Source organism: Notamacropus eugenii, chromosome 5 (genome assembly GCF_028372415.1).
Source record: "Notamacropus eugenii isolate mMacEug1 chromosome 5, mMacEug1.pri_v2, whole genome shotgun sequence".
Classification (NCBI taxonomy): Eukaryota; Metazoa; Chordata; class Mammalia; order Diprotodontia; family Macropodidae; genus Notamacropus; species Notamacropus eugenii.
The window spans coordinates 247,385,615-247,411,792 of NC_092876.1; the positions used below are offsets into that span (position 1 = coordinate 247,385,615).

General features: G+C 36.1%; 1 protein-coding gene across 1 annotated transcript in view; it reads right to left on the reverse strand.

Annotated features, from left to right (window-relative positions):
* FRZB (frizzled related protein) overlaps nucleotides 1-26,178 on the reverse strand; it is a 49,093-nt gene that overhangs the window by 2,270 nt on the left and 20,645 nt on the right. Inside the window, exons 3-5 of the mRNA XM_072612579.1 lie at nucleotides 9,882-9,947; nucleotides 3,084-3,288; nucleotides 2,680-2,743 (exon numbers count right to left, since the gene is read on the reverse strand). Of these exons, the coding sequence (XP_072468680.1) occupies nucleotides 2,680-2,743; nucleotides 3,084-3,288; nucleotides 9,882-9,947 (335 nt within the window). The remainder of the gene's footprint in view (nucleotides 1-2,679; nucleotides 2,744-3,083; nucleotides 3,289-9,881; nucleotides 9,948-26,178) is intronic.

Below are 26,178 nucleotides of genomic sequence, written 5' to 3' on the forward strand. Positions count from 1 at the left end.
AGGTATAGTTTCAGATATAAAGGATAGCTAGTGAAAAAGGTCCAGGAAGGAGAGAGCACCAGTGGTTAGGAGGATCCAAAAAGATTTTCCATAGGACAGAGCACCCAAGTTGACTTAAAAGATCTGTCAAGAATCTCCTTTCTTCAGTTTCTTAAAACATTCTATTTGTACTTCTTTGCACTATACGTCTATATGTGTGTAAATATACACATACAAATATGCATACATACACACATATACATATATACACGTGTGTGTATGTGTAGTATTATAGACATTTAGGGTCATGTCTCATATCCCCTAGACTTTAGGATCCTTGGGCACAGAAACCATGTCTTTTTACCTTTGCATCCCCAGCTGTAGTCATTTCATAGATGTTTTTTGAAATGATTCCTTTAAAAATTTATTAAGTAGCTATTATGTTCAAGACTATGTACTACAAGCTGGACATTCATCAAAGGGAATTTCCTAAGCCTCTGAAGTAGGGGAGGATATGGAAAGACATCTCACAGTAACAGGAACATGAGTTAAGCATTGAAGGAAACTAGGAATTCTTAGAGGTAGAGGGGAAGAGGGAGTTCCTTACAAACAGCTAATCCAAAGGCAGGAAGGTAGGAGATGGAATAAAGAATTTAGGGAAAAGCAAAATGATCAGTTTAACTGGAACCCAGGAAAATTAATGTGCCATAAACCTGAAACAGAATCCTGGCATCAGGCTACTACTCAGGTTAATGCCAAATTGAATAGTTTTTAGAGACAAGAGGCAATCACTGAAGGTTCTTATATAACATGGTAAGATTTGTGCTTTAAAACCATTATTTTAGTAACTATTAAGATTGATTGGAGAAGAGAAAGATAGACTTCTAAGAGATGTAAATAAATCATCCTTCTAGTTAATTCTTGAGTTTCCTCTCAAAAGATTCAGGATTCTTTCTTGTAAGATACCCAGGATAGGAATTTATGCTCCCTTTAAATCTATTTTAGAGGGCACACTTGAAAATAAAGAATGCATATATCTATCATGCAAATGCTAATATTTTACCAAGCAGAGGACTGACTTGAAGCATCCTAGAATATGCACCAAGTATCCTAGTATATGTTACTACAATATAAATGAGTTTATGACAGATAGCAGAAGAAATTAAAAAGTCTATTTCCATTGTCAAATTACCCTATTTTAAAATAGTCCTTTCATCATCCATTTATAGACATCTTCCATTCAATCTTATTAAAGAAAAAAGGATAGGAACCTTTAATTTTCTTGGTGCATTTTTATATTTTAAAAAATATACTATATCTTCCAATTCATTTTTATTTCAACAACCTGTGATGATATAGGCCTAACAATTCTAAGTTGAGTAACTGTAAAAAAATGTCTTATTTAACTCTTGGGCTAACAGCTGAGATGGAAAATTACCATACTGAAAATGATGACTTTTCTGTCTAATGAAACCTTACATAAAGCTTTGTCTAAACATACACAAATTGAACTGAAAATAGAGGCAAGGATCTCAATCACTCAAGTCCCCCCACCTCTATCCCCACTGCCCCCAAAACACAGGCCTGAATTGCCCAAGTGATTCATGAGATTCTTCTTTGTTTTGTCTTGCATAGACCCATTTGTAGATAATGGACCATCTCACTGTAAAACTTCTGCAAATTTCTTATGAATTATGATGGGAAATGACATTATGTTCCCTACTAGGAAACAGAAGCAGAGGGTGGTATGTCCTAGATTTTCAAATGATAATTTATGACTGTTATTTTGGCATGAGGAGCAGCAAACACTTTAGATGACCTAAGTCAGGGGAGTAATGAAAGTTCTTCAAATGAGCCTAGGAATTTAGGACAAATTCCTGTTCTGCATCAGCAAGCAGAAAACAGCGACAATAAGAAATCCCAACATGGTTGAAGAAGAGTGTTTTTCCTTTCACGAATGCCAAATCAGTGAAGAGAGTTGGTTATAGGGAGCCCTACCTGCCTGAACTTGAAGTCAACCTTGCTTTTGACAAATGCACTGGGAAGCAGTAAAGAACAAGATGAGGGTGGGGGATGGAGATGGGGACTCATGCAAAATAATGGCCTTTGCATTTTTTTAGGGTCACTTAAACACAGACTTGTCTGCTGTGTCAAGTGCCAGATGTACAAGATAAACTGCCCAAGGGCTGTTTAATTTAAACACTAAATGTTTCCCAAGCCTTCAAGCTTGTGGAAAGGAGAGGATATATTGTACTTGGTCTAGTTTCCATCCCCTTTTTTAGATTCTTTGCCCCCTTATGAACATGCCTTCCTCCCCCACATTCTTCTCCTTTAAACAGACCTGATAAGTTTAACTATGTTAGTGCAACAGGAAGAAAAATGAAATCTTTCACTGGAAAAGAGCGTTCTGTCCTGCTTTTAAAATTTATCAGCCCCTGGAATTTGAGGGTCATGAGTTTTAAAGGCTAGATTAAAGTTCTGAGGGACTCGTTCAGCTCTCAGATATGTAAATGAATCGGGCAATTTGCTGAACTGATGAACAGAAATGTCAAAAGATAGACTCATTTTCTTAGCACATGTACTTCGGATTTTAATACTTCCTACACTTAAGCACGGCAAAAGGGCACCATGGCAAAATGGCACAGGTCTAGTTTGCTTTATTTTCTATTATGGCTTTCAGGATGTAAAATATAGGCTTACCTTAACTTTTTTACCGAGACGATCCTTCCATTTCTCAGCTATCGAACCTTCCACCAAGAGCAACCTGCATTTTGCAAAGAAGCAAATATAACAATATACATGTATATATAGATAGATTTACATCTGTCTTTATGTATATATTCATAAGTATAAATGTATTTCTATCTGTATATGTATGTATTTTTATATTCTGCATTAATATATAAGCATACTGTAATCAATAAAAATTATCATGGACTAATGGTAAAGAAAGCCTCAATTCCATGTTCCATGATTCTCCTGGAACATTATAGAGGGAAATGTAATATTGAGTTCTTCAAGCAAATCTAGAATGGCTGCAACTGGGCGGGGGAGGGTGGGACAGAAAGCAAACTGTCGTATTTTAGGTAGCAGGCAACAAATACCTAGAGCGTTCTTCGTCTTCATAGCCCATGATGAGATATTCCTCATTAACATTGAGTGGAGGGCATAAGCAACCCGAATTTGTGTAAAGATTAATTGTATCCCTTGGGATGTTCACCAAAGAAGATTTCAGAATCTCCTTTACTTCCACAACTGCAGTGACATCATGGCACTTGGTCTTTACTTCCTTCACTTTTGCCCGAATAACTGAGGAGAAAAAAAAAGGAATAAAGTTGAAATAATAATATAATACACATTCAAATCAGGGTCCCTTGTTTGCTGATTTCTGGGATTTGAATTCTCTTCCAGCCAGGGGCCAGTGAGCCATACTAAGGTCAATGAGAAGTGATACAGACTGATAAATTAGAAAACACTTGGACTAAACTTGAAAGTCATTTAAAAAAAAACAAAAAACATGACACATGGGTAGTGGTGCATTCCTGGAATCCTTGCTGCTGGTGGGGCTGAGGCTCGAGGATCTCTTGAGCTTGAGAGTTTGAATTACAGTGGGCTAAGCAATTAAATGTCCACACTTGGCTTGGCATTAATATGATCTTCCCCTCCCCTTCCCCACCACGGCAGCAAACCCACCTGGGCTGGCTTCTCAGGCCAACCAGAGTGGGAAAAGCTCATTAGTAATCTTTGTACTTCCACAATGGGCAAAATAGGGAGATCTGGTCTTAAAACAAAACAAAACAGGGTACCTGGTTGTTGCCAATCTTTTGGTACTCACAGAATTTAAGAATTGGAAATCCATCTAGTCCAACTCTTATATAAAAGGAATCTCATCTCATCATATGCTGTGTTTTCCTGTGGTTAATTTTGTACTTTCATAGGAACCAATTGTACAAAAAGTCCAGCTACATTAACATTCTTACTCCCTTATTGATGTTATAGGAATATATATATTATGGAATGCCCTTATTCCCAAAGAATCAGAACTGTTGGTGACTCAAAGGGAAAGCTATATGAAGGGTATAATTAGGCTGCAGCCTATGACACCAAGGATGATTTACATATAAGAAGTAGCATGAAAGAAATCACCAGTGGCATATATGATGTAGGGAAGAAGCGGGAAAGTCATGGGAGAGGCAGCAAGGTACCACGGAAAGTGCACTGTTTTAGAGTCAGTGGTCCTGGCTTCTCTTTACTTCCTAAGCAGTTTCCTCATGTATAAAATAAAGATCATTGGACTAAATGATCTCTAAGGTCTCTTCTTGCTCTAAATCTATGATCCTGTGTGAAAGAGTGAGAACCAACCCTATAGAAAATCCCTGTTCTCAACTGGTATCTACACAATATTAAGAGAAGCAGAAGCTCCCCACTTCCCCTGCCACACATACAAACACATGCACTTGGCAGATTGTGTAGACCTCCTGTGAATTAACACTGGGAGGACATGGCCAACAATCACAAAAGATGAGAAGGCATGATGGGTAATAATCTATACTACCAGGGGGAGTACATGCATTCATGATACCATAAATGCATATAAAAATAATAACAAATATTTGTATAGAGCTTTAAAGTTTGCAATGTTTGCAAAATCCCTTATCTCATTTGATCTTTGTAATAATCCAGTAAAATAGGAACTACAAGAATGATTATCTCCATTTTCTTTTGTCTGTACACACTTTCAAACTATTGTTCACCATTTCCTAAATTCATCCCATTCCCTCCTACCTCTGGCTTTTTTTTCTATCAGAATATGTACAAAGCGTATACAATAGGTGCAGCACAAATGATCATGTACTTTTTTCTCTCTCCTATAAGAGCAGGTGCACTATCTTCTTTATAGTCGCCAAAGCTCTTAGCATAGTCACTTAACATGCCCTTAAGTCACTTAACATGTCCTTTAAAATGCATTTTTATTGAACTGAATTAAATGAACACACTGATCCCTCATTGTTCCCAACCTAATCTACTTCCAGTTTTCATGTGCTATAAACTTCCAGACTAATCCAGTCCCAGATAAAATACCATGACATAATTTTCTCCAAATGTTTACTAAAAAACATGTATATAGGCTCCATTGTTTCCTATAAGGATTTACCATATATAGTCAGCATTAAATTCATTGTATGTAAAGACAGAGAATCAAGATGGTATAACGGATGGGGTGAGGGATTAGAGTCAGGAAAAACTGGGATCAAAGCCTGCTTTTGACACATGCTAGCACATGACCATGGACAAGACTCTTAGCCTCTTACGCAGTCTTCTAAGACATCTACCAAAATATAGATACATTCCATCAGACAAAATCACAGACTTTCAATAACGATAATAATGATGATATTTACAGCACATCTTAACGTCTGGAAAGTGCTTAACAAATATTAACTTTAGTTGATCTTGACAACAACCCTTGGAAGTGGTGCTATTATTATCCCCATTTTACATGTGAAGAAACTGAGATAGAGACAGAGTTGTGACTTGTATGTCATATTGAATTGGAACTCTATCTACTCTGCCACCTAGCTCCCTTCGTGTATATAAAGATGTGCTATTGAAATTCACAGCATTTGTCTTGATTTCCCTCTTATTTATCAAAATACTTTCCTAATGAAAGTAGGGTAGTTTGCTTAGCATCAGGAAAGGGGCTTGAATGATATTTGTGTAACTATCATCATCCATTTTCCTTGCCCTATTTGTATGACATTTCACATTCTGACCCACCAGTTCTAAGCATTCTGATCTCCACATAAATGTGACTTCACTGCCCACCTATTTCTTCCTTTACTACTTCGTTTTACTACAGATTGTTTGATATTCTCTATTCCCAGACATAGCAACACTTGTGAAAGGGGAAAAGAACCCTGGAAGCTGAGTATTCATTAAGTAGGGAATGACTGAACACGTAATGGTATGTTAATGTTGTGGAATACTGCTGTACTTTAAGAAATGAAAAATACAAAAAATGTCTATGTAACTTGGGAAGACATCAAAATGTTTACTGAGCAAAATAGGCAGAACCACGAGAACTATATATACATGCATATGTGGGTACATGTAATATATTCATAAATGTGCCTATACATGTATACACATAAATTATATATGTAATTATATACAATTATATAGAAATAATTTTATCTATATAATAATTTTATCTATCTATATATAAATATACATATTTATATATAATATAATATTTATATATTTATAAATAAAATATAATAACGTATAATATAAAATAAAACAACACAAACCCATCAGAACTTGTCTCCAGAGAAATATATATACATCTTTTTGGTAGATAAGTGGTAACGTATGGCCGATGTGAAATGGAATGCTATGTCAGACATGGCCAATGTGTTACATTGTTTTTTCTTAACTGTCACTCCTTTGTTATAAGGCAGAATTCTATGGGCAATGGGGGTTTGGGGAGAAATAGCAATGATGTAAACAAAGGAACAACAAAATATTTTTAACATATAATAAAACAAACTATAAACTACTCTACTGCCCTTACTGTCCAATTGGGAATTTGAGGAAGGGAGGAGATGAAAGAAAGAGAATTTGGACCTGAAAATAAAATAAAATTTAAAAAATAAATATATTAGAGTCTGCATGATATAATGAAGAAAACTCTCATCTTGAACTGAGAACTATCCATGAGGACTAGCTCTGACACTTACTAGCTATGTGGTCTTCGCCCATTCATTAATTCTCCTTGGGCTTCAGTTTTTTCATCTGTAAAATGGGAATGATACACTACCTACTCCAAAGGTGTTTTTGTTTTTGCTAAGAAAAGTTAATGGATAATCTTACAGCAATATAAAAGTGCAAATGATTATTATTTCCTTGAGTGAAATCCAGTGTTTTTTTAAAGCTCTGATTTTTGTTCATTCTGTGTTCCTATATAATAACACAGTGATGAGTTTAAACAGCCAAAGTTCTTGTGGGATTTTTAGTGTTGTCAAAAGTCAAACTACTCAAATCCTCTGAGAGGCCCTTTTTTCTGAAACTGCTACTCAATTTTTAGATAAAAGGGGCTTCAAATAAACATTTAGATGTTTAGATGCTTGGATAAACTGTTCCTTTCAACCTTTCAAAGTTCATTCATTACTGAGAAAGACAAGGACTCAAACAACATATTCATGATGGAAGGATTGAGTTACCCTGCTGAAGCAACAATTCAAAAGAAATGTAATTTCTTCAATCTGGATCCACCTTCTAAAGCAAATCACAACTTCTCTAATGCTCAGTGGTTAGTCTACATGAGGAGAGCTATTGTGGTTAGAGAAGAATGCTGGTAAAAAGTGACCTTGACATGGGATCAGGAGATCTGGGTTTATATCCCAGCTCTACCATTTATGAGCTATATGACACCCTAAGCATAACAAACTCTCTCAATCTTATTTTCCTTATTTGTAAATTAGGAAGGATAATTCTTGCACTAAATGCCTCCTAACATCTGCAGAAAATTTGTAGACCTTAAAGCACTTTAGAAATAGATTGTTATCATTCTTTTGATTATTTTGTGGCCAAAATAAATAATCATCTAGTGGCCAGACCTCTGGTGATATGTCTCCAGAGATAGGATGCTCTAGCTAAGGTTAATTTAACTGTAAAATGTTGGGTGATTGAGGTTGGATTCTAAAATTTTCAACAGGCCAGATACTGGGTTGAATCAAATAAGATGAAACTGAATAGTTATCAGTGGAAAAAGGAGACCACATGGCATTATGGACGGAGAGCTGGTACCTGGGTTCAAACCACGTCTGACTTTGTGAGCCTGAACAAGTCATTCAACCTCTCAGTTCTGTTGTTGTTATAGTTGTAGCTGAGCTATGTCAGTTGTGTCTGACTTTTTGTGACCCCCATTTGGGGTTTTCTTGACCAAGATACTGGGAAGGTTTGTCATTTCCTTCTCCAGCTTATTTTACAGATGAGGAAACTGAGGCAAACTGGGTTAAGTGACTTGCCCAGGGACACATAGCTAGTAAATGTCTGAGACTGGATTTGAACTCAGGAAGATGAGTTTTCCTGACTCCAGGCCCTGCACTATCCACTGGACCACCTAGCTGCCCTCTCAGTCCTCAGTTGCTCTAGGCAACTTTTAAGGTACAAGTTGTAAAGACCTACATTGGTAAAGGGAGCTTCTTCACCAGAGAGTTTCCTATACTAATGAAACTACAATTCCAGACCTTATCTCAATCAATGTAATCCTATACTCGGATTCAAAAATCCTGTTACAAAAAGTACAGGATAGGGAGATGCACGGTTAGATAGTAGTAGTCTGAAAAAGACCTGAGGGTTTTAGTGGACTGCAAGCTTACTGTATTGGTGTGAGATAACAACCAAAAAGATAGTGAAGTCTAATACACTGAGAAGCACAGGGTCCTGAAAGGAGCTCATAGTCCTACTATACTGTGTCATTGTGAGACCATATAAAGTACTGTGGTCAGTTCCCAGCATTTTATTTTAGAAAAGACATTGATAAACTGAAGACTATCCCAAGAATAGTCAGCATGGTGAAGGGTAACTAGATCTTGAAATGTCAGGATCTGCTAAAGGAATTAGGGAAGTTTAAGGTATACAAGAGATAATAGTAAACATGAAAACTGTCCTCAATTAACTGAAACAAAGCCACATTCAAGAGGGATCCAATTTGTGCACTATGACCCCAGCAAGCACAACTAGGAATAATGGATGGAAGGTATAGCAATGAAAATTTCTATTCAACATAAGGAAAAACTACTTAACATGTCACTAATAGGGCTTCTAATATTTATAGTCCTAGTCTATTTCTCTCTCTAATAAAATTTTTAGGAAGTACAAACAAAATCAGTGTATCAATTTATTTATATCCTGTCTTACCTAAAACCGGGCACTAAAGTTTCACAGTGAAACATTTTTAGTACAGAATAAATTTGATTCAATTAACTAATTAATAATGTGTAATTGTCTAATTTGCTGCCTTTTAACATTAATAGTCCCCTGGGGAGACATCACCTAGTACTTCATGATCCTCATCTGTGCTAAAAAGAAAAGAAAATGCTTACAGGATTAAGCCCTGACATGGATAACTGACATTCTGTAAGATTCTAAATCACTTTTTCAAATAAATATTCTTTTATGTTCAGCATACTTTTCATGTTGGATATATTTTTGCATATCATAAATTAATTCATTCAACAAACATTTATTTAGGATCTACCCAAGGTGAAAAGCAGTGCAATATAGCTGTAAGGAGACTAGTCTTAGAATCAAGAGGGCCTGAGTTCAAGTCAGGCCATAGATTAATTGGCATATACATAATGTGTGTGTGTGTGTGTACACAAGCAATTGTGTCGGTCATTGGGATTATAAAAATGAAAAAAGACTCTACATCCTCATTTCACATATATTATATGAAGTAATGAATACTCATAAATTTTGTTTCTTGCCTGTACTGAACAATTTTAAAATGTACAATAACCAAATAATAACAAGGTCCCAGGAATATTAAAACTTTAGAAAGACAGACCTTCTTTCCAACTCTCCATGTTATTTACAAAACATGCCAGTATTTCCTGTGTGATACAACCTGAATGAAGTTAACAAATCTGATTTTTCCTTATTTTGAAATCTGGGGCTGTTCATCTTTGTGCAAACAGGAACAAGATGTCAGGAGCATCCACAATTCAGAATTGCATTCTCGCTTCTGACTCCATGTTAATCATACATCCTTCACAATGGAAATTATATGAAAAGTTCTACCTGTATAAATTTAAAGCCAGTATTCAAAATAACAACCAATTCTTTGATTTCCTAAACCCCAGGAGTACTAAATTGCACTTCATAGTTACTCTTACCATAGTTATAATTGTTCCGGAAATAGGTCTTCTGTGTGGCTCTTACAGGCTTACATTTGCAGCGTTCTGAAAGAAAGATAACAAGTTAGCTGTAAATGAAGAAACATAGATTTGTCATCTCAAAATCAACTTTGCCTTTTATTGATTGGCTTACTTCTTTTTAGGGCATGAAACAAATTTGTCAGTCTGTTGCTTCTTAGATGAGTGAGTCGCCATTGGGAAATTACTAACTTCTTTTTATGACTGTAAGCTTCTCTAAAATACAGGGCCATCTTTTTAACACCTATATCCTTATGGTGATGACATGACTGAAAGTCACGTCAGCAGTTTGCAACACATTAGAACTAGGATTATGCAGAAGTGATATGAGAATTGACACCAAACAAATATATGAGCAAAAAAGATGGGCCAGCCAATGAATGCCTTTCTGTTCCAGTATCTTAAGAACATAAAGAAGGCCCCCAGTTGGTTGGGCTAGCCTCTTAGGTTGAACTTATGGAAGGACATGCAGAAGAGTAACACAGGATGAATAGGCACAGATAGGTAAAGAGCCACAGTGGGCAGCTAAGTGGTGTAGTGGACTTGGAATCAGAAAGACAGACTCATCTTCATGAGTTCAAATCTGGTTTCAGATACTTACTAGCTGTGTGACACTGGGCAAGTCACTTAACCCTATTTGCCTCAATTCCTTATCTGTAAAAGGGGCTGGTGAAGGAAATGGCAAACCACTCTATTATCTTTGCCAAAAAAAACCCAAAATGGGGTAACAAAAAGTTAGATATGACTGAAATAACATATCATTGGAAAGAGTATCCACATTGATGAGATTATGAATCCTCCTGGAATGCTGGAATGGGAACTGATTCTTAGATTCATCATGTTTGAATTATGTTTTGGTCTCTTTCTCTAGGAAAAATAGCAAAAGAGGATGATGGGAAGGGATATACACAGTCATTCATTCCTACAGTTCCATTAGTGTAGTGTTATCCTTTCAGGTAGATTATGGATTTCAAACCAAGCAAGGAATCTGATGTAGAGGAAAAGTGAAAGTCAAGAGACAGAATCACAGAATTTCAGAGTTGAAAGTGATGTCAATAGCCATCTACTCCAACCCATTCCTAAAAAAATAAAAAGGATTCCTACACCATTCTAAACAAATATCATTCAGCCTCTACCCAAAGACCCCTAATTAGGAGGCAACCAACTACCTCCAGAGGCAGCCTATTTCATGTACATATCTCTATTATGGTGCTTTCCCTTATATCAAATCTAAATGTGCCTCCCTTTAACTGCCAGCAGTTGTTCCTTTTTCTTCCTTTTAGGGTCTATTTCATAAACAGTCCTGAACTTGGAGGGAGAAGATCTGGGTTTGAGTTCTAGCTCTAACTTACCTATTCATTTTGGGACTGTGGGCAAGCTATTTCATCTCCCTGAGTCTGTTTCCTCATCTGCTAGATGGAGATGATTTATTTACACTACCTGTTTCATAGAGTTTTATAAAGATACATAATAACAGAAGTATGATTTAATAATGTTTTTAAAAATTTGAAATATTTTTATAGAGGAGTTCATCTCTATAGAAGATAGTACTAGAGGGAGTATACCAGCTGGCAGCAAGAAAGATTTAATTTAGATATCTGGAAGAAGTGTTCAAGCGCAAAAGGGAAGACTAAATGTAGGGAGAACCTTTGTCATTGGAAATCTATGAATAGAGTTGACTGATTTAATTATATGCCCTTTCTAAGAAAGATGGGGTTGGTCTGAGTTACCTTTTCAGATACTGCTGACCTCTGTAATTGAGTGCTTCTACTGATAAATCAACAGAATAATTCAGGACTGAGTCATCTACTTTACTTGCAAGACATTTTTCTCTTTTCTATGTTAAGTAGGCATGAGTAATATACTGCCATTCACAAAAGACCTGATTCAAATCTTCTTGCTAGAGGGGTGGAGCAGGTAGATGATACAGTAGATAAAGCCAGGTCTGGAATCAGGAAGATCTGAGTTCAAATCCAGCCTCAATTGATTACCAACTATGTGACCCTGGGCAAGTCACTGGACTTTTGCCTCAGTTTCTTCATCTATAGATAATAATAGTGCCTACCTCCTAGAGTTGTTATGAGGATAAAATGAGATGATATTTTGTGCCTGGCACAAAATAAATGTTAGCTATTGTCATGTTTATTATGCTCACAGATCAGTCCTTTAACCTCTGTGCCTCACTTTCCTCATCTATAAAATAGTAATACTAATACCTATACCTGCCTCACAGGATTGTTGTGGTCACCTAGTCCAATCTACTTATTTTACAGATTAAAGAAATGGAGTCCCTGAGAGAAGTGAAATGATTTGTGGTGAACAGCTTCTAAATTCTTTTGGTTATTCCTTTTAGAGTTATTCTAACTGGTTTCATTTGTGAACTGATAAACTATTCACCAAGGTCCATGAGAGCTATTCTCCTAGCACAATATCTCATTCTAGTACGTACTAAGACCATGAGGTTCTTTCCCTTCCTTTGGATGGTTGAGAAGTAGCAATTCATATTAACATGTGAATGTCACTCCTACCATTCCTCCCCTTTTTTTGGCCCTACCCAGGTGTTTGCTTATTTGACTAAGTTTCTGAGCTGGATATATTTTTAGTCTTTTCTAAAATCATAAAGCTCAGTTTGTATATGTAATTCTGTTCTGAGGGATGGGAGAGCACCATTTCTAGTCCCCACCCTGTTCCTAAAGCTCTGGGGACAAAAAGAAAATTGGACAGAGTAACAAACTCCTCTGAGACTTCCTTGAGGCATCCTGGATGATCTCAATGGCCAGGTCTCCCCACTTTTGCAGCAGGAGGTTCTCAAGTCCCAGATATTCCAGGAACCCCTACATAAGTATCAGATGCTAATAATCCAAGGTATGAGAAGCTAGGGCAAGATAGAGAAGAGGGGTCCTGGGACTATTTTGACTTAAAGTGACTCAAAGGCTATTTTAGGATAATAACAGGGCAGTGTAGGCCCCTAACCTTAAAATAACAGAAGAAATGAAAACCAAGAAGTGGTTCTTTCCAACCTTTACTTCTAGCAAGGGCATAGATTTGGGCCCATGGATTCTTCTTTTCCTCCCTCGTTAGAGCATCCCCATTCCACCAGGCTAACCCCAGAAACACTGGGCATGGCTGAAGAAACAACAATAATGGAGGCATTTACAAGACTTTATATCTAATAGCTATGAAGCATAATAACCATTAGCCTAATAATAACAGACATTTTAATAGGGATCTAGAATCAGGAGACCTAAATTCAAATCTGACCTCAGACACTCAACAGCTGTGTGACCCTGGGCAAGTCACTTAATATATTTGCTTCAGTTTTCTCATTTCTAAAACAGAGATACTAATAGCACCCACCTCAGAACTGTTGTGAGGATGAATGAGATTTTTTTTAAGTGCTTAGCACACAGTGCCTGGCACATAATAAGCACTATAGAAATGTTAGCTATAATTATTATTTAATACATCATTTTATTATTATTTAAATAATAATTTTTATTATTATTAATAGTTTTATAGTGTGCTTTCTGACCAGCAGAGAAGTTGAGAGTATGTTGTCTTTATTCAGAGGAAACTAAAAAGATAATATAAATAATCTGCTGAATTTTGACATTATATCAAAATTGAGATTCAAGCCCAGGATTCTTACCTCTAAATCCAAGGTTCTTTCCATTATTCCATAACAAATTTCATAATTCATGCCATTCCACATAGGTCACATTAATGTTGTTATAAGTTTTATTTAGTTTCAACTCAAGACTGTTTATAACGTTAGTTTTTTTCAATCATCTAAGATGTTCATCCACACAGAACTGAAGAATATTAAAGAGAACGGTATTGACCGCCATGTGAGTGAGCTCATCTACTGTCCTGAACAAAGAGCCCCTAAAGAAAACACTGCTGTGATATTATGGGATCAGGCTCAATGGACACATGTGAGCACCAGTTTTCTTGCCTGTGCTAAAGATGCAGGTACACTCCGGGGGAAATATTTTTTATGAGTGCCTTCTGAAGTAGGACTTGGAATACTTTTCACAAGTTCATATACAGGTTCTGTTTAGGCCTAATGATTTTTTTTACAATTCCCATAGACATTTGCCCCTATTTAATGCTGCTAAGACTATTTGTTATTTTTTTTTCTTTAAAACATCTCTATAACAGCTGGCATTTATATAGCGCTTTAACGTTTACAAAGCCCTTTATATATGTTACCTTCTTGGAGCCTTCTAATAACCTTCATGAGAAGTGCTGCTTTATTGTTCCTATTTTACAGATGAGGAATCTAATGTTGAAAGAAGTTAAATGACATGCTTAAGGTCACACAGTTAGTAAAGGTCTGAAGCAGGACTCAACCTCAGGTATTCCCGACTCCAGGTCCAGTGCTCTGACCATTATACTACATAGTTTTTTCTTTTTGGTATTATACTGAAAAAAAAAAAACAAGGCAGCTTTGAATTTTGAAGAATTATTTATCTTAAATCACCTTAGGAACCAAAAAAGATGTATTGTATTCCAGTTGAAGATAGTTAATTATCCAATGCTGGATAAAGTTCAAAATTTAACTAAACCTCAGATATGCAGTGAACACCACATGGCATCACTGAATTCAAAGTGACTATTTGCATCTACTTTCTGCTGAAAAGAATTGGTAGACTCTACTAGCTCCCTATTGCACTGAGGGTCAAATATAAAGCTCCCCTATTAGGCACTTAAATTCCATAGCTGACCCCAGTAGACCTCTGCAGCCTTTCATACGGGGTGGTCTCCCCAAACTGAGCTTCCTGTTGCTCCTCACACACAACATTCCATCTCCTATTTTTATGTCTTTGCACAAGCTGACCTTTATGCCTAGGGTGCACTTCCTCCTCACCTTGGCCTCTTAGAATTCCAAGTTTCCTTCAGATGTCAGCTCAGGCACCATCTTCTACATGAAATCTTCCCTGACCCTCCCCTCCCCAAGCAGGAAGTGCCTTTGCCCCATAAGGAAAATGGTCTTGTATTTATTTTTGTACATGCTGGACAGCGAATGTTTAATTTCTGTTTCTCTATCTCCAATGCAATAGTGCAATGCTTAGCATATGGCAGGTCTACGTAAATGCTTCTTGACATCTTTGGGGGTGGGAGGGCAGAGAATGGGAGATATTTTGCAACAAGGTCCAGAGAAAGCACTAGTAATAAAAGGAGATGTAATAATAGCTAGCATTTGTGTGTGTGTGTGTGTGTGTGTGTGTGTGTGTGTAGCTTTAAGGTTTGCAAAGTGCTTTACAATTCTATTGCTTCATTTTGTACAATAATCATGAGAGATAGGTGCTATTATTATTTCCATTTTATAGATGAGGAATCTGGGTCAGACAGAGGTTAAGTACACAGTTAGTAAGTGTCTAAGACTGGATTTGAACTTGGGTCTTCCTGACTCCAAGTCTAGCATCCTACTCACTGCCCCATCTAGCTGAATCTGTTGTGATGAATACCATCTTCACTTCACTGATTTAGCCCTAGTGTTGGAACAAACAATGGATGGACAGATATGAGGTTCCTGATAAGTTTGCCAGTACATGTCAACAGTTGTCAGCATGTATAGGTTCTGGGGGTAAAGTTCTGGCAGCAACCATTCCCATTCCTATTCCCTACAGATGTTTAAACATAAAACATTCCTAAATCCAACAAGTATTTAGTGAGTAATGGTTGAAAAAACCTTTCCAAATGCAAAAACAAAGTTTCAATGCCGCAATAAGCCCCAACATGTTTTACAGACAATGTTTCAAACATTATTTAATACATTTGAGACTAGGCTATTGTATCTTTTATAGAAGAACCTCCTCGCCCAGATCTCATAGCTAAGAAGTGGGCAGATGTTCAATTGTTAGCAATCACAGATATTATTAAAATAGAAAACAAAGCACAATCACCCTATAAAGCATCTCACTGCACCTCAAGGCTTCAGAGAAAAGGACCCTTGAGAAAGTTCCATTCTAATAAAACTGTGAAGACGTGTTTTTCTACTTCAATACAGAAAAAGGGAAAGGAAGTACAGCAGGGAGAAGGCAGAGAGGAAGGAAGCCAGGGCAGCCAAAAAAAAAAAAAGTGTTTTATGTTCCTTTGGAGGCAAATAAAATGCACAAGCTTTTGTTAACCGGTAGATATTATTTTTTCTAACCACCATAAATTCAATTTCTATTCATACATTTGCAAGAAACATGTTAAAACGTGAAAATCCCACGGGGGAAAACACTCTTACTAAAAATTCCAAGTTCTAGAAAGAGGCATCTGTTAGTGACAGACAGCTGTTCCAAATAAAGCAAAAGCAGCTTCATTGTCTCAACAGTATTTGCTCATGATTGATGCTGAGTGCTATTTTCTCAAAAAGGACACTCAGTACTGATATCCTCTACATACTTTAAAAATATATCTAATTGATTTAATGGATGAAGGATCTCAAAGACCACAATTAACTGTGTGTAACATCTAAGCTAACTGTATTCTGCAGAAGATATTCCGTCATAGTGCTCTTTTCTGCATTCCCTTTGGGAAAAAATGCAAGGTTGTCTTCTACTGAGTGTCTTCTTTCACAGATGATTTATTTTAGCTTAAAGACATTGTAAATTTTAAAAGAAAAAATTATTTTAGCTGTGAATGAAGACAATGTTCCTAAAGAAATGATAAAGGGTTTCTTTGGATTACAAAAACATCCTCCAGCACATATATATGGATACAGACTTGTGGGGTTTTTTTCTCTATTTAAAAATAATGTTGGAAAGGAAGTACCTGGGGGTTTGCAGTTCTTTAGGAATTTGTGAATGTTTGGAGTATAAAAAGTTTGGTGAACAAATACTCTGGCTTTCCCCAAGGAGCTCTGAGACCCATGCAAGTAACTTTATGATCTTCATGGGTTTTTTAATTACTTTTAAAAATTCGGTTTTGTTTTATTTTCAATTTCAGATTCTTTCCCTTCCCTAATCACTGAGAAGGCAAGGAAAAGAAAGTCTATTGCAAATATGTAATGCAAAACAAATTTCCTGAATTGGCCATGTCAAAAAGAAAAACAGAAAGGAAATAAACAGAGAGAGACAGAGAAAGACAGAGAGAGAGAGAGAGAGAGAGAGAGAGAGAGAGAGAGAGAGAGAGAGAGAGAGAGAGAGAGAGAGAGAGAGAGAGAAAGAGAGAGAGAGAGAAGATCCTTCAATTTGCAGTCAGTGCCTCATGCATGTTATATCATGAGTTCTTTGGATTTGAGGTTGGTCATTGTGTTGATCTGAGTTACTAAGTCTCTCAAACTTAATTATTGTATTGCTGTTATTTTATAAATTGTTCTCCTTATTTAGCTTTAGATGAGTTCATACAAGGTCTTCCCAGGTTTTTCTGAAACCATCGCTTCATCATTTATTTACAGTGCAATAGCATTCCATCATGTTCATATGCCATAACTTGTTCAGCCATTCCCCAATTAATGGGGAACCAGTTTCCAATTCTTTACCACCACAAAAAGTACTGGTATAAATATTTTTGTATATTTGGGTCCTTTTCCTCTTTCTCTGATCTCATTGGGGTATAGATTTAATAGCAGTATTTCATAGTCAAAGAGTATGCACGGTTTAATAATTTTGGGGGCATAAAATCCAAATTCCTCTCCAGAATGGTTGGATTAGTTCACAGCTCCACCAAGAATGAATTAGTATGCCTGTTTTCCCACAGCTCCTCCAGCATTTGTCATTTACCTTTTTTGTCATCTTAACCAATCTGATGGGGTGAGATGAAACCTTAGAATTGTTTGAATTTATATTTCTCTAATTATTAGTCATTTAGAGAATTTTTCAAGCAGCTAAGTGGCATAGTGGAAAAAGTCTGGGGCCTGAAGTCAGGAAGACATGAGTTCAAATCTAGCCTCAGATACTTACTAGTTGTGTGACCCTGGACAAGTCACTTAACCCTGTTCGCCTCTGTTTTCTCATCTGTAAAATGATCTGGTTTGTTGGTTATTGTCCTTCATTCTTAAAGAGGACCAAAATGACATCATTATGTTAGAGTCAAGGTACAGTATGTCTGATTGTGGCTGATTAAGAACAATAAGAGCTCCGAAGGCCTTACCATAGGTTGGGTACAAATAGTCTTTATGAACATTTGGAATGGAAATGTCTAAATTTGACCATCTTGTGTTTCTTTTGAGCTCCTGCAGTTTTGTTTTGCTCATAGAGCGTAGCACCTTCTCTTGTAAGGGCTGGTCATCCTATGCCAGTGTCTCTCATGTCACTCAATCAATTCCAAAGTTCTTAAGAGAGACCTTGAGAGTGTCATTGCATGGCTTTTTCTGACCACTAGATCAGCACTTGCCCTGTGTGAGTTCTCCATAAAACAGTATTTTTAGCAAGCATATGTTTAGCATTCAAACAACATGGTCAGTCCATCAGAGTTTCACTTTCTGCAGTAGAGTTTGAATGCTTGGCCAGTTAGTTTGAGAAAGGACCTCAGTGTCTGGTATCTTTTCCTACTGGGTGATCTTCAGAATCTTCCTAAGACAATTCAAATGGAAGCAATTCAATTTCCCGATATGGCACTGGCATACTGTCCAGGTTTCACAGGCATACACCATCATGCCAACTTCCAAAGGTGAGTTTTGGTTTCTCTCTGCCCATGCTTATTTCTTCAATTTATTTTTGTCTTATTGCTATTGCTAGCATTTCTAGTACAATACTAAATGATAATAGAGATAATAGATATTCTTGCTTCCCTCTTGACTGTATTGGAAAAGTTTCTAGCTCATCCCCTTACAGACAATGCTTGCTTTGGTTTTAGATAGGCACTACTTTTCATTTTAAGGAAAGTTCCATTTATTCCTGTTTTCTAGTATTTTTAAACATGAATGGATGTTGTATTTTGTCAAACGTCTTTTCTATATCTATTGAAATAATATGATTTTGCTGTTTTATTATTAATATGGTCAATATGCCTATAATTTTCCTAATATTTAACCAACCTTACATTCCTGATACAAATCCAGCCTTGTCATAGTGTTTGATCTTTGTGATCTTTGTGTTGCTGTAATCTCCTTACTAATATTTTATTTAAAATTTTTGCATCAATATTCATTAGAGAAATTGGTTTGTAGTCTTCTTTTTCTGTTTTCACTCTGTGGTTTAGGTATCAAGACAAATTTGTGTCATAGAAGGAATCTGATAGGATCTCTTCTTTACCTATTTTTTCAAATAGTTTATATAATATCGAAACTTTTCTTTAAATTTTGGTAGAATTCACTTGCAAATTCATCTGGTCCTGGGTTTTTTTCTTTGGGAGTTCATTTATGGCTTGTTCAATTTCTTTTTCTAAGAAAGGGTTATTTAAGTGTTCTTTTTCCTATTCTAATAATTGGGGCAATTTATATTTTTATAAATATCAATTTCATTTAGATTGTCTATTTTATAAGCAAATAAGTGGATTAAATAGCTCTTAATTGTTGCCTTTATTTCTTTATTGGTTGTGAATTCAGCTCCTTTAACACTAGTAATTTGGTTTTTTGTCTTCCCTAGTCAAATTACCTAATGGCTTACGTGTTTTGCTGTCTTTTTTTAACTCCCAGTTTTATTTATAAATTCAATGACTTTATTACTTTCACTTTTATTAATCTCCTTTGATTTTTATTTTTGTGTTTAATTGGGGGGTTTTAATTTCCAGGGTTTTTTTTTTTTTTAGTTGCAGGCCCAATTTGTTGAACACGTAAGTAACTTGCATAGGATAGGTTAGACATGTGGATTCAGCAATATTTTCTGGATAAAACTTTTTTTTAGGAATTAAGACAGGATAAAAACACTTAGACAACAGAAAAATACTGTTGCAATGTTTTTACATATATTTTATAAGTTATTTACATAAATAAGGAGCAACATGAAGAATAGACAGAGGGACAGCCTTGGAATCAGGGTGACCTAAGTTCAGATCCTGCTTCTGACATGTGCTAGCTTTGTGACCATGGGAAAGTCACATAAGCCTTTTATAAACTGTTTACTGATCAGAATGGAGTTGTATGGCAGCATCACACAGTCATGTAAATTTGCTGTGAATAACCCACAAGTATGAACAAACCCTGGGTCTGTATTCAAGAAAAGTGCAGGAAGAAAATTTATAATTCATAAAATACTCTTACAATCTTTCTTTTTTATTGTAGCTTTTAAACTGTCTTAGCAAGAGAATTTTATCTGTAGTGCTTTCAATTTTTTCATATATTAGGGATTATTATTATTTTATGCTAATAGTAAGAGGTTTTGAGTTTGCAAATTTATAAATATTTTCTTATTTGATCCTCATAACAACCTGTAGGGTTAGGTTTTATTATTATCTTCACTTTACAAATGAGAAAACTGAGGCAGATGGAGGTTAAGTGTCTTGCCCAGGGTCACACAGATTACAAAATCTCAAAATTCAAAGGAACTTCAGATGCCATCTAGGGCAACCTTTAGTTGAATAAAAATACCTTGTAAAGCATAGTATATAAATGGTTATCCAGTTTTTGCTTGAAGATAGTGAGGAGGAACCCAGTACTTTCCAAAGCAATCCATTCAACTTTTTGATAAACAATTGTTAGAAAATGTTTTCTTACACTGGGCTAAAATCTGCTTTCTCTGCAGCTTCTACCATTACTCAAAATTCTTACTTCAGTTTAAGTCCTGTTCTATCATGGCATTTCAGACATTAAAAATAGCTATTATATTTATCCTAGGTCTCCTCTTTTCTAGGCTACCATCTTCCAGTACCTTCAGCCAGTCCTCATATTAAATAATCTAGAACCCCTTTACCATCTTAAATGTTCTCTTCTTGACTCTCCACAATCTATCAACATCCTTCTCAAAATGTGGCATCAAACTGAACACAGAATATGATCCGAGTAGAGTACAAGTGAGTGAAACTAAGTGAAACTACTAGACCTCCTCCTTTCTGTACACTATTCCAGAAAGCATTTGTCTTTCTGGCTGCTACATGGCACTACTGATTCATAGGAAGCTTGCATTCCATTAAAACCCCAGATTTTTTTTTCAGATGAACTGGTAAATGATCAGGCCAACTCCATCTTTTACTTGTGGAATTGTTTGTTTAATTCAAGCATAAGACTATTTTTATCCCTATTAAATTCCATCTCTTTAAATCTGGTCCCATATTCTAATCTGTTGAGCTTTTTTTGGACCATTTATACAACATGCTGGCTATCCCTCTCAGTATTGTATCATCTGTAAATTTGATAAGCATGACATATATGCCTTTACCAAGTCATTAATAAAAAACTGTTAAACATCATGGTGAACAGAAGACATAACTTTCCACAGAAAACTCTTTTGAGTTTATCCCAATCTTTCCTTAGATTATTCAAGGTCCCTGAACATTTTCCATTTCATGTACAGACAGAAGAGGGAAAAAGACTACAGTCATTTATATGCTGACTAAAATTACAAAATACTAGAGACCTAAAAGGGTGTTTCTTGTACCTAAACAGGAATTCTCTCAGCACCATACCTAAGCTTGAACCTCTCCAGTAATTGGGAGGCCACTATCTCTCAAGGCAGAAACAATATTCTAACCTTCCTTCCCCCCACCTATACAAGTTAGGCTACTTTTTCTTTTAAAAAGTATCAAGATATTCTTCAAACATTGGTTGGCTCAGGGAAGCAGGGGCTGAGAATAGATAAGATCACTTTCTCATCCCTTGGGTATAAAGCAGTCATGAGAAGTTAGAGGGGCTCTCAGATGCTTGGCTGGTGGATCGATCCAAGCATTTGGCTTTCATTTAGCCAAATAAGTTCAAAGGATTCTGAACGTCTGTCTTTGTTGAATATCCTTCTCCTGCTAAGTAAATCTCTTTTGGCTAACAGTTGAATGACCTACAAGTATCTCCTTTTGTTCCAATTTCTAGCCTGAAACACCATGGGGACAGTTTTGAGTCTGGCTCAGCCCAGAAGGGAAGCACATTCTACTTTGGAGCAGTTCTAACTCTTAGGAAATTTTGCCTTATGTTTTGCTAAAATCAATCTTCTTCAAATTCCATGCATTGTACCTGGAGCAGAGCACATTAAGTCTAATCTCTTCTCTACACAACAATCCTCCAAATTCTTGAAAAAGCCATTACCCCTTAAGTCTTCTTTTTTTCTATCTCCATTTATTTCAACTAATACTAACAGAACTTGGTCACCAACCCCACCTTCCCAATTTGATCATTATATTTGGTTTTTCTTAATCTTATCAATATTCTTCTGAAATGTTTTGCCCAGGACTGAACACAATACTACAGAATAAGGCTGAGGAAGGAAGAGATCAGTGGGACTCAGTTCCCTCATTCTGAATACTATGCCTTGTTTAGTGAAAGAATAGATTCTTTCATTGCTGTAGTAGCTGAATCCAATGGAGTCTGCAAGACACTGAAACTCCCCCTCATTTCCACACAAACTGTTGTCTAGTCATACTTCTAATCTATATTTGTACAGCTGATTTTTGAACCCTATTAAATTTCTTCTAGTTTGATTAAGTTCATTGTTCTAAGCCAGGGGTGAAGAACCAGAGACCTCGAGATCCTTAAGTGCGGCTAAGTGCGGCCTTTTGCCTGAATCCAAATTTTACTTGGATTTACAAAATGTACTTGGATTCAGGCAAAAAAGTTTGCACTTAAGGATCTAGAAGGCCACATGTGGCCTCAAGGCTACAGATTCCCCACCCCTGTTCTAACCTGTCAAAATCTTTTTGGATACTGACTGTCGTATAGTATGGTAGCACCCTCTATAAACTTCAGTTTTATATCGTCTGCAAATTTGACAAGCATGGCATCTTTGCCTTTATCCAAGTCATTGATAGAACTTTTAAGTGGTCCATGGCTCCAATTATTTTTTCAGGCCTGAAAAGGCTCTTTCTACAAGTCTAAGCAATTCTGCCTTTGGAAGCTAAAGCTTGTATTATTTTAATTTGTATCAAATTCTTATATCTGTTTTTTAAAAGTACTTTTTCTAATGACACTGCAGGTTTTTTCAACTTGGTTTTTTACTGAGGCAGCCAGTTGTCTAATGAAACTATACCACCTTTCAAGAACAGAATACTTTTAAACTTATTTCAACAGGAAAAAAAATGTGTCTAAATGAAAAAAAGTGATTCCTACAACACCTTTCATTGGACCTGTGATTTCATGTTTCCAATCATCCATGACACATTTTTGCTTTTATATTTTGCATTCACCTCAAAAATACCTGGATCCAAACAAAACTTATCTTCTCCAGAAACAAAAAGTAATTTCCCTCTTTCTGTCAATTTTTCTGTCAATCCATTTTCCTGTTTTCCTGGATTTATATTCTTTGGGTTATCTTTTAATCCCTTCCTCTCCTATCCAATCAGTTATCAAGTCCTGATGAGTCATCTGTTTGGTATATTTCCAACTGCTCCTTTGTTTTCTCCTGTTACCACTTAGGAGTCCTGTATTTAATTACAGTCTTCCCTCTAGTTAGTCTACCTACCTCCAGAATCTTCTTCCACCCAATCCATCCAGCAGAACACTAGCATATTAATTAATTTAAACAAATTAAGTGCTTGCTATCTATAAGACACTAGGCTAAATTTAGGGGAGAGGGGGGAAATGACACTGTTCCTGTCCTAAAGGAGGGTAGGATATGTACTAAAATATTATTTGCCTCATGCTATATCTCCTGCTCAAAAATCTACAATGGTTCTATATTTCCTGTTGGAGTAAGTTCAAATTCTTCCTTCTGACATTTGAGGAGCCTGTCTTTAATTTTACCACCTTCTTACTTCTTTTTCAACCAGAATGGTCTAACCACTATTACCATACAAACGTGTCTTCATGTCTGTGCCCATGCTATTAACTTACCTGGAAATACTTTCCCTTTTATTCATTTCCCCAAATCTTATCCTTCCCCTATAGCCCAGCTCATTCCATCTCCTCCAAGCCCTTTCCTACCATTACAATCCAAAAAGTTCTCTCCTTTCCCTAACCTTCCATAGTACCTATTATCCATACCCTCACTGCTTGACATTTAATTACTACACATCTAGCCCTCTTTTTTCTAGTCCAAGTGTGATTTCATAAGTACAGGGAGCTCCAAGTTTCAAAATTCACCCACTGATTAATCAATGTAAATCAGTTCTTCTGAAACTTATAGTCATAAGCAGTTCCATGCGGGCACTGAGAGGTAAGGGGGACTTGTCCATGTTCACATAGCCAGCATTTACAGGAAAGAGGACTTGAAACCAAGTATTCTAGAATTTATGATATTCTCAGAAGAAAACTTGTGAGTGCTCCAGGAACCAGATTAAAATGTAATTAAGAAATACTTAACAAAATAAATAAAAATACAATACATCATAGATAATGTTAACTTGCCATATCTATTTGAGTTTGATACCACTGCTCTACAGTATTCTGTGGGTGACTTGGAATAAATGGTTTTGACATGGTTTCATTTTATGACAGCAATGGTCATGTACGCACACAACTTTACTGTTATTAAAGAGTCAAACATGAGACTTTGTCTAGGAAAACGGGATTGAGCTGAATTCCCACCTTTAATTAATTCTCTGCCATTTGAATTCTGGATTTCTGGTCATACACGTTTCTTTTGTTGTGTTTTTAATTCCACGGTAGTAAAAATGGATTCTATTCAAAGGAATGTGCAAAGGTTGTAGCTCTTCGTTGTTCAAAGGGAATACTTCATTATCAGAGATACTGTAATGGCTGGCTATTGGTGTGAGTAAGTCAAGCATTTTAAGGATCATTCAAGCCTACAACGTAGGAAAGTGCAGTTGAAAATAAAACAAAAAAAAACCCTAAGATGCCAAGAATTGGCAAAGTTTTGCTGAAAAACAGCCTTATTAGTTCCTAGAAAACAAGCAAGACCTTCAAAGGGACTTAGCGACTAGAGGAGTTATTATTTGCTCTACATGTAGCATAGGTGTCTTGAATTTGGAAGAACAGGATGTCTAGTTTTAAAAAAAAAAGCCAACAGGTGTTAACTATTGCTATGAAGAAACAAAGTTTGTCATAGGCAAGACAACGAAGAGTAGAATACAGTGGATTGGGAAAAAGTAATGTTTATTGATGAAATAGCTGGAGACAAGTCAATATTTATTTAGTTTTCAAAGAAATTTGTGAATTTGGCTCTGAATTTATAAAATTTGTACCTGGAAAAGGTTTCTTAAACTTAAAATAAATTGTGTTTTTGTTTGTTCCTCTAACTTTTCCTAATGATCAACTGAAAAAGGTAACACCCTCTTCTTTTCGCTGGTAGTTCTTCCAATGATAAGTACTTTTTACAGAACTGTATTATAAGTTTCAATGTACAACTTTTTAAGTGTACAATAAAATGATATATTTTTCAAAGTTTAAAAATAAGCAATAGATCATAGCAGACATATATTTATCAGGAAGATTGGGGACCGTATTGTATAGGGGGAAAATCATAGACAAAACTTAATCAAAGTTAGAAAAATGAGTTTTTCATAAAAGGTAAACTTAATATCCATCATGATAAAGTAGTCTCATGATGAAGAATATGTCCAAATTTGTGAATTCAATTGCAAATCATGAAAATAAAAGAATCGGGGGGGGAGGAGAGAAGATATATTGCATATTAGAAGTTTTTAGTATATATGAACTTGTAAGGTTTATTGTACAAATCCATAAAGTTATTCATTTTATCTATCCCACTTAATTCTTACCCCATCATAATTATTTCATATGTATATGTCTAAATTAAAATGCACTATATCCAAATCTTAATATTCAAGCTCTTGTTACACAATTTTCCCCTATTCTCAATGGTTTTACTTTATTCCCACCCTCTAAGGCCCAGAGATGTCTCTTTGTCTCTGAAATGGCTAGAAAGGTCTCTTAGTCTGGAATTTCCATAGCTACAGAGCTCCCTCAGGATCCTATGGGTATACCTATGCTGTGGAAAATGACAGTATTCTCCTGACTGCAAAATGATGTTAATACCTGTCTGAATCTTCAGAGCAAAGAGAGATAGAGCTATCCAAAATCAGTAAGGGAAACATTCTTCTGCACCCCAATCCCAAAAGCTATTTCTCTTTCCTTTACTTTTCAAAGACAGCAAAATCTCCTGTGCCCTTAGAGTCAAAGATCTAGGCTTAGGTTTCCAAAGTAAGGGCTGTGGCTGACTTCACAGTGTGTGTGATCAGCCAATCAGAGGATAGGAAGATGAATTGCAAACCATGTCCCTGGGATGACCAGTTATGGAATGTGTCTCTAACAATGACACAACCT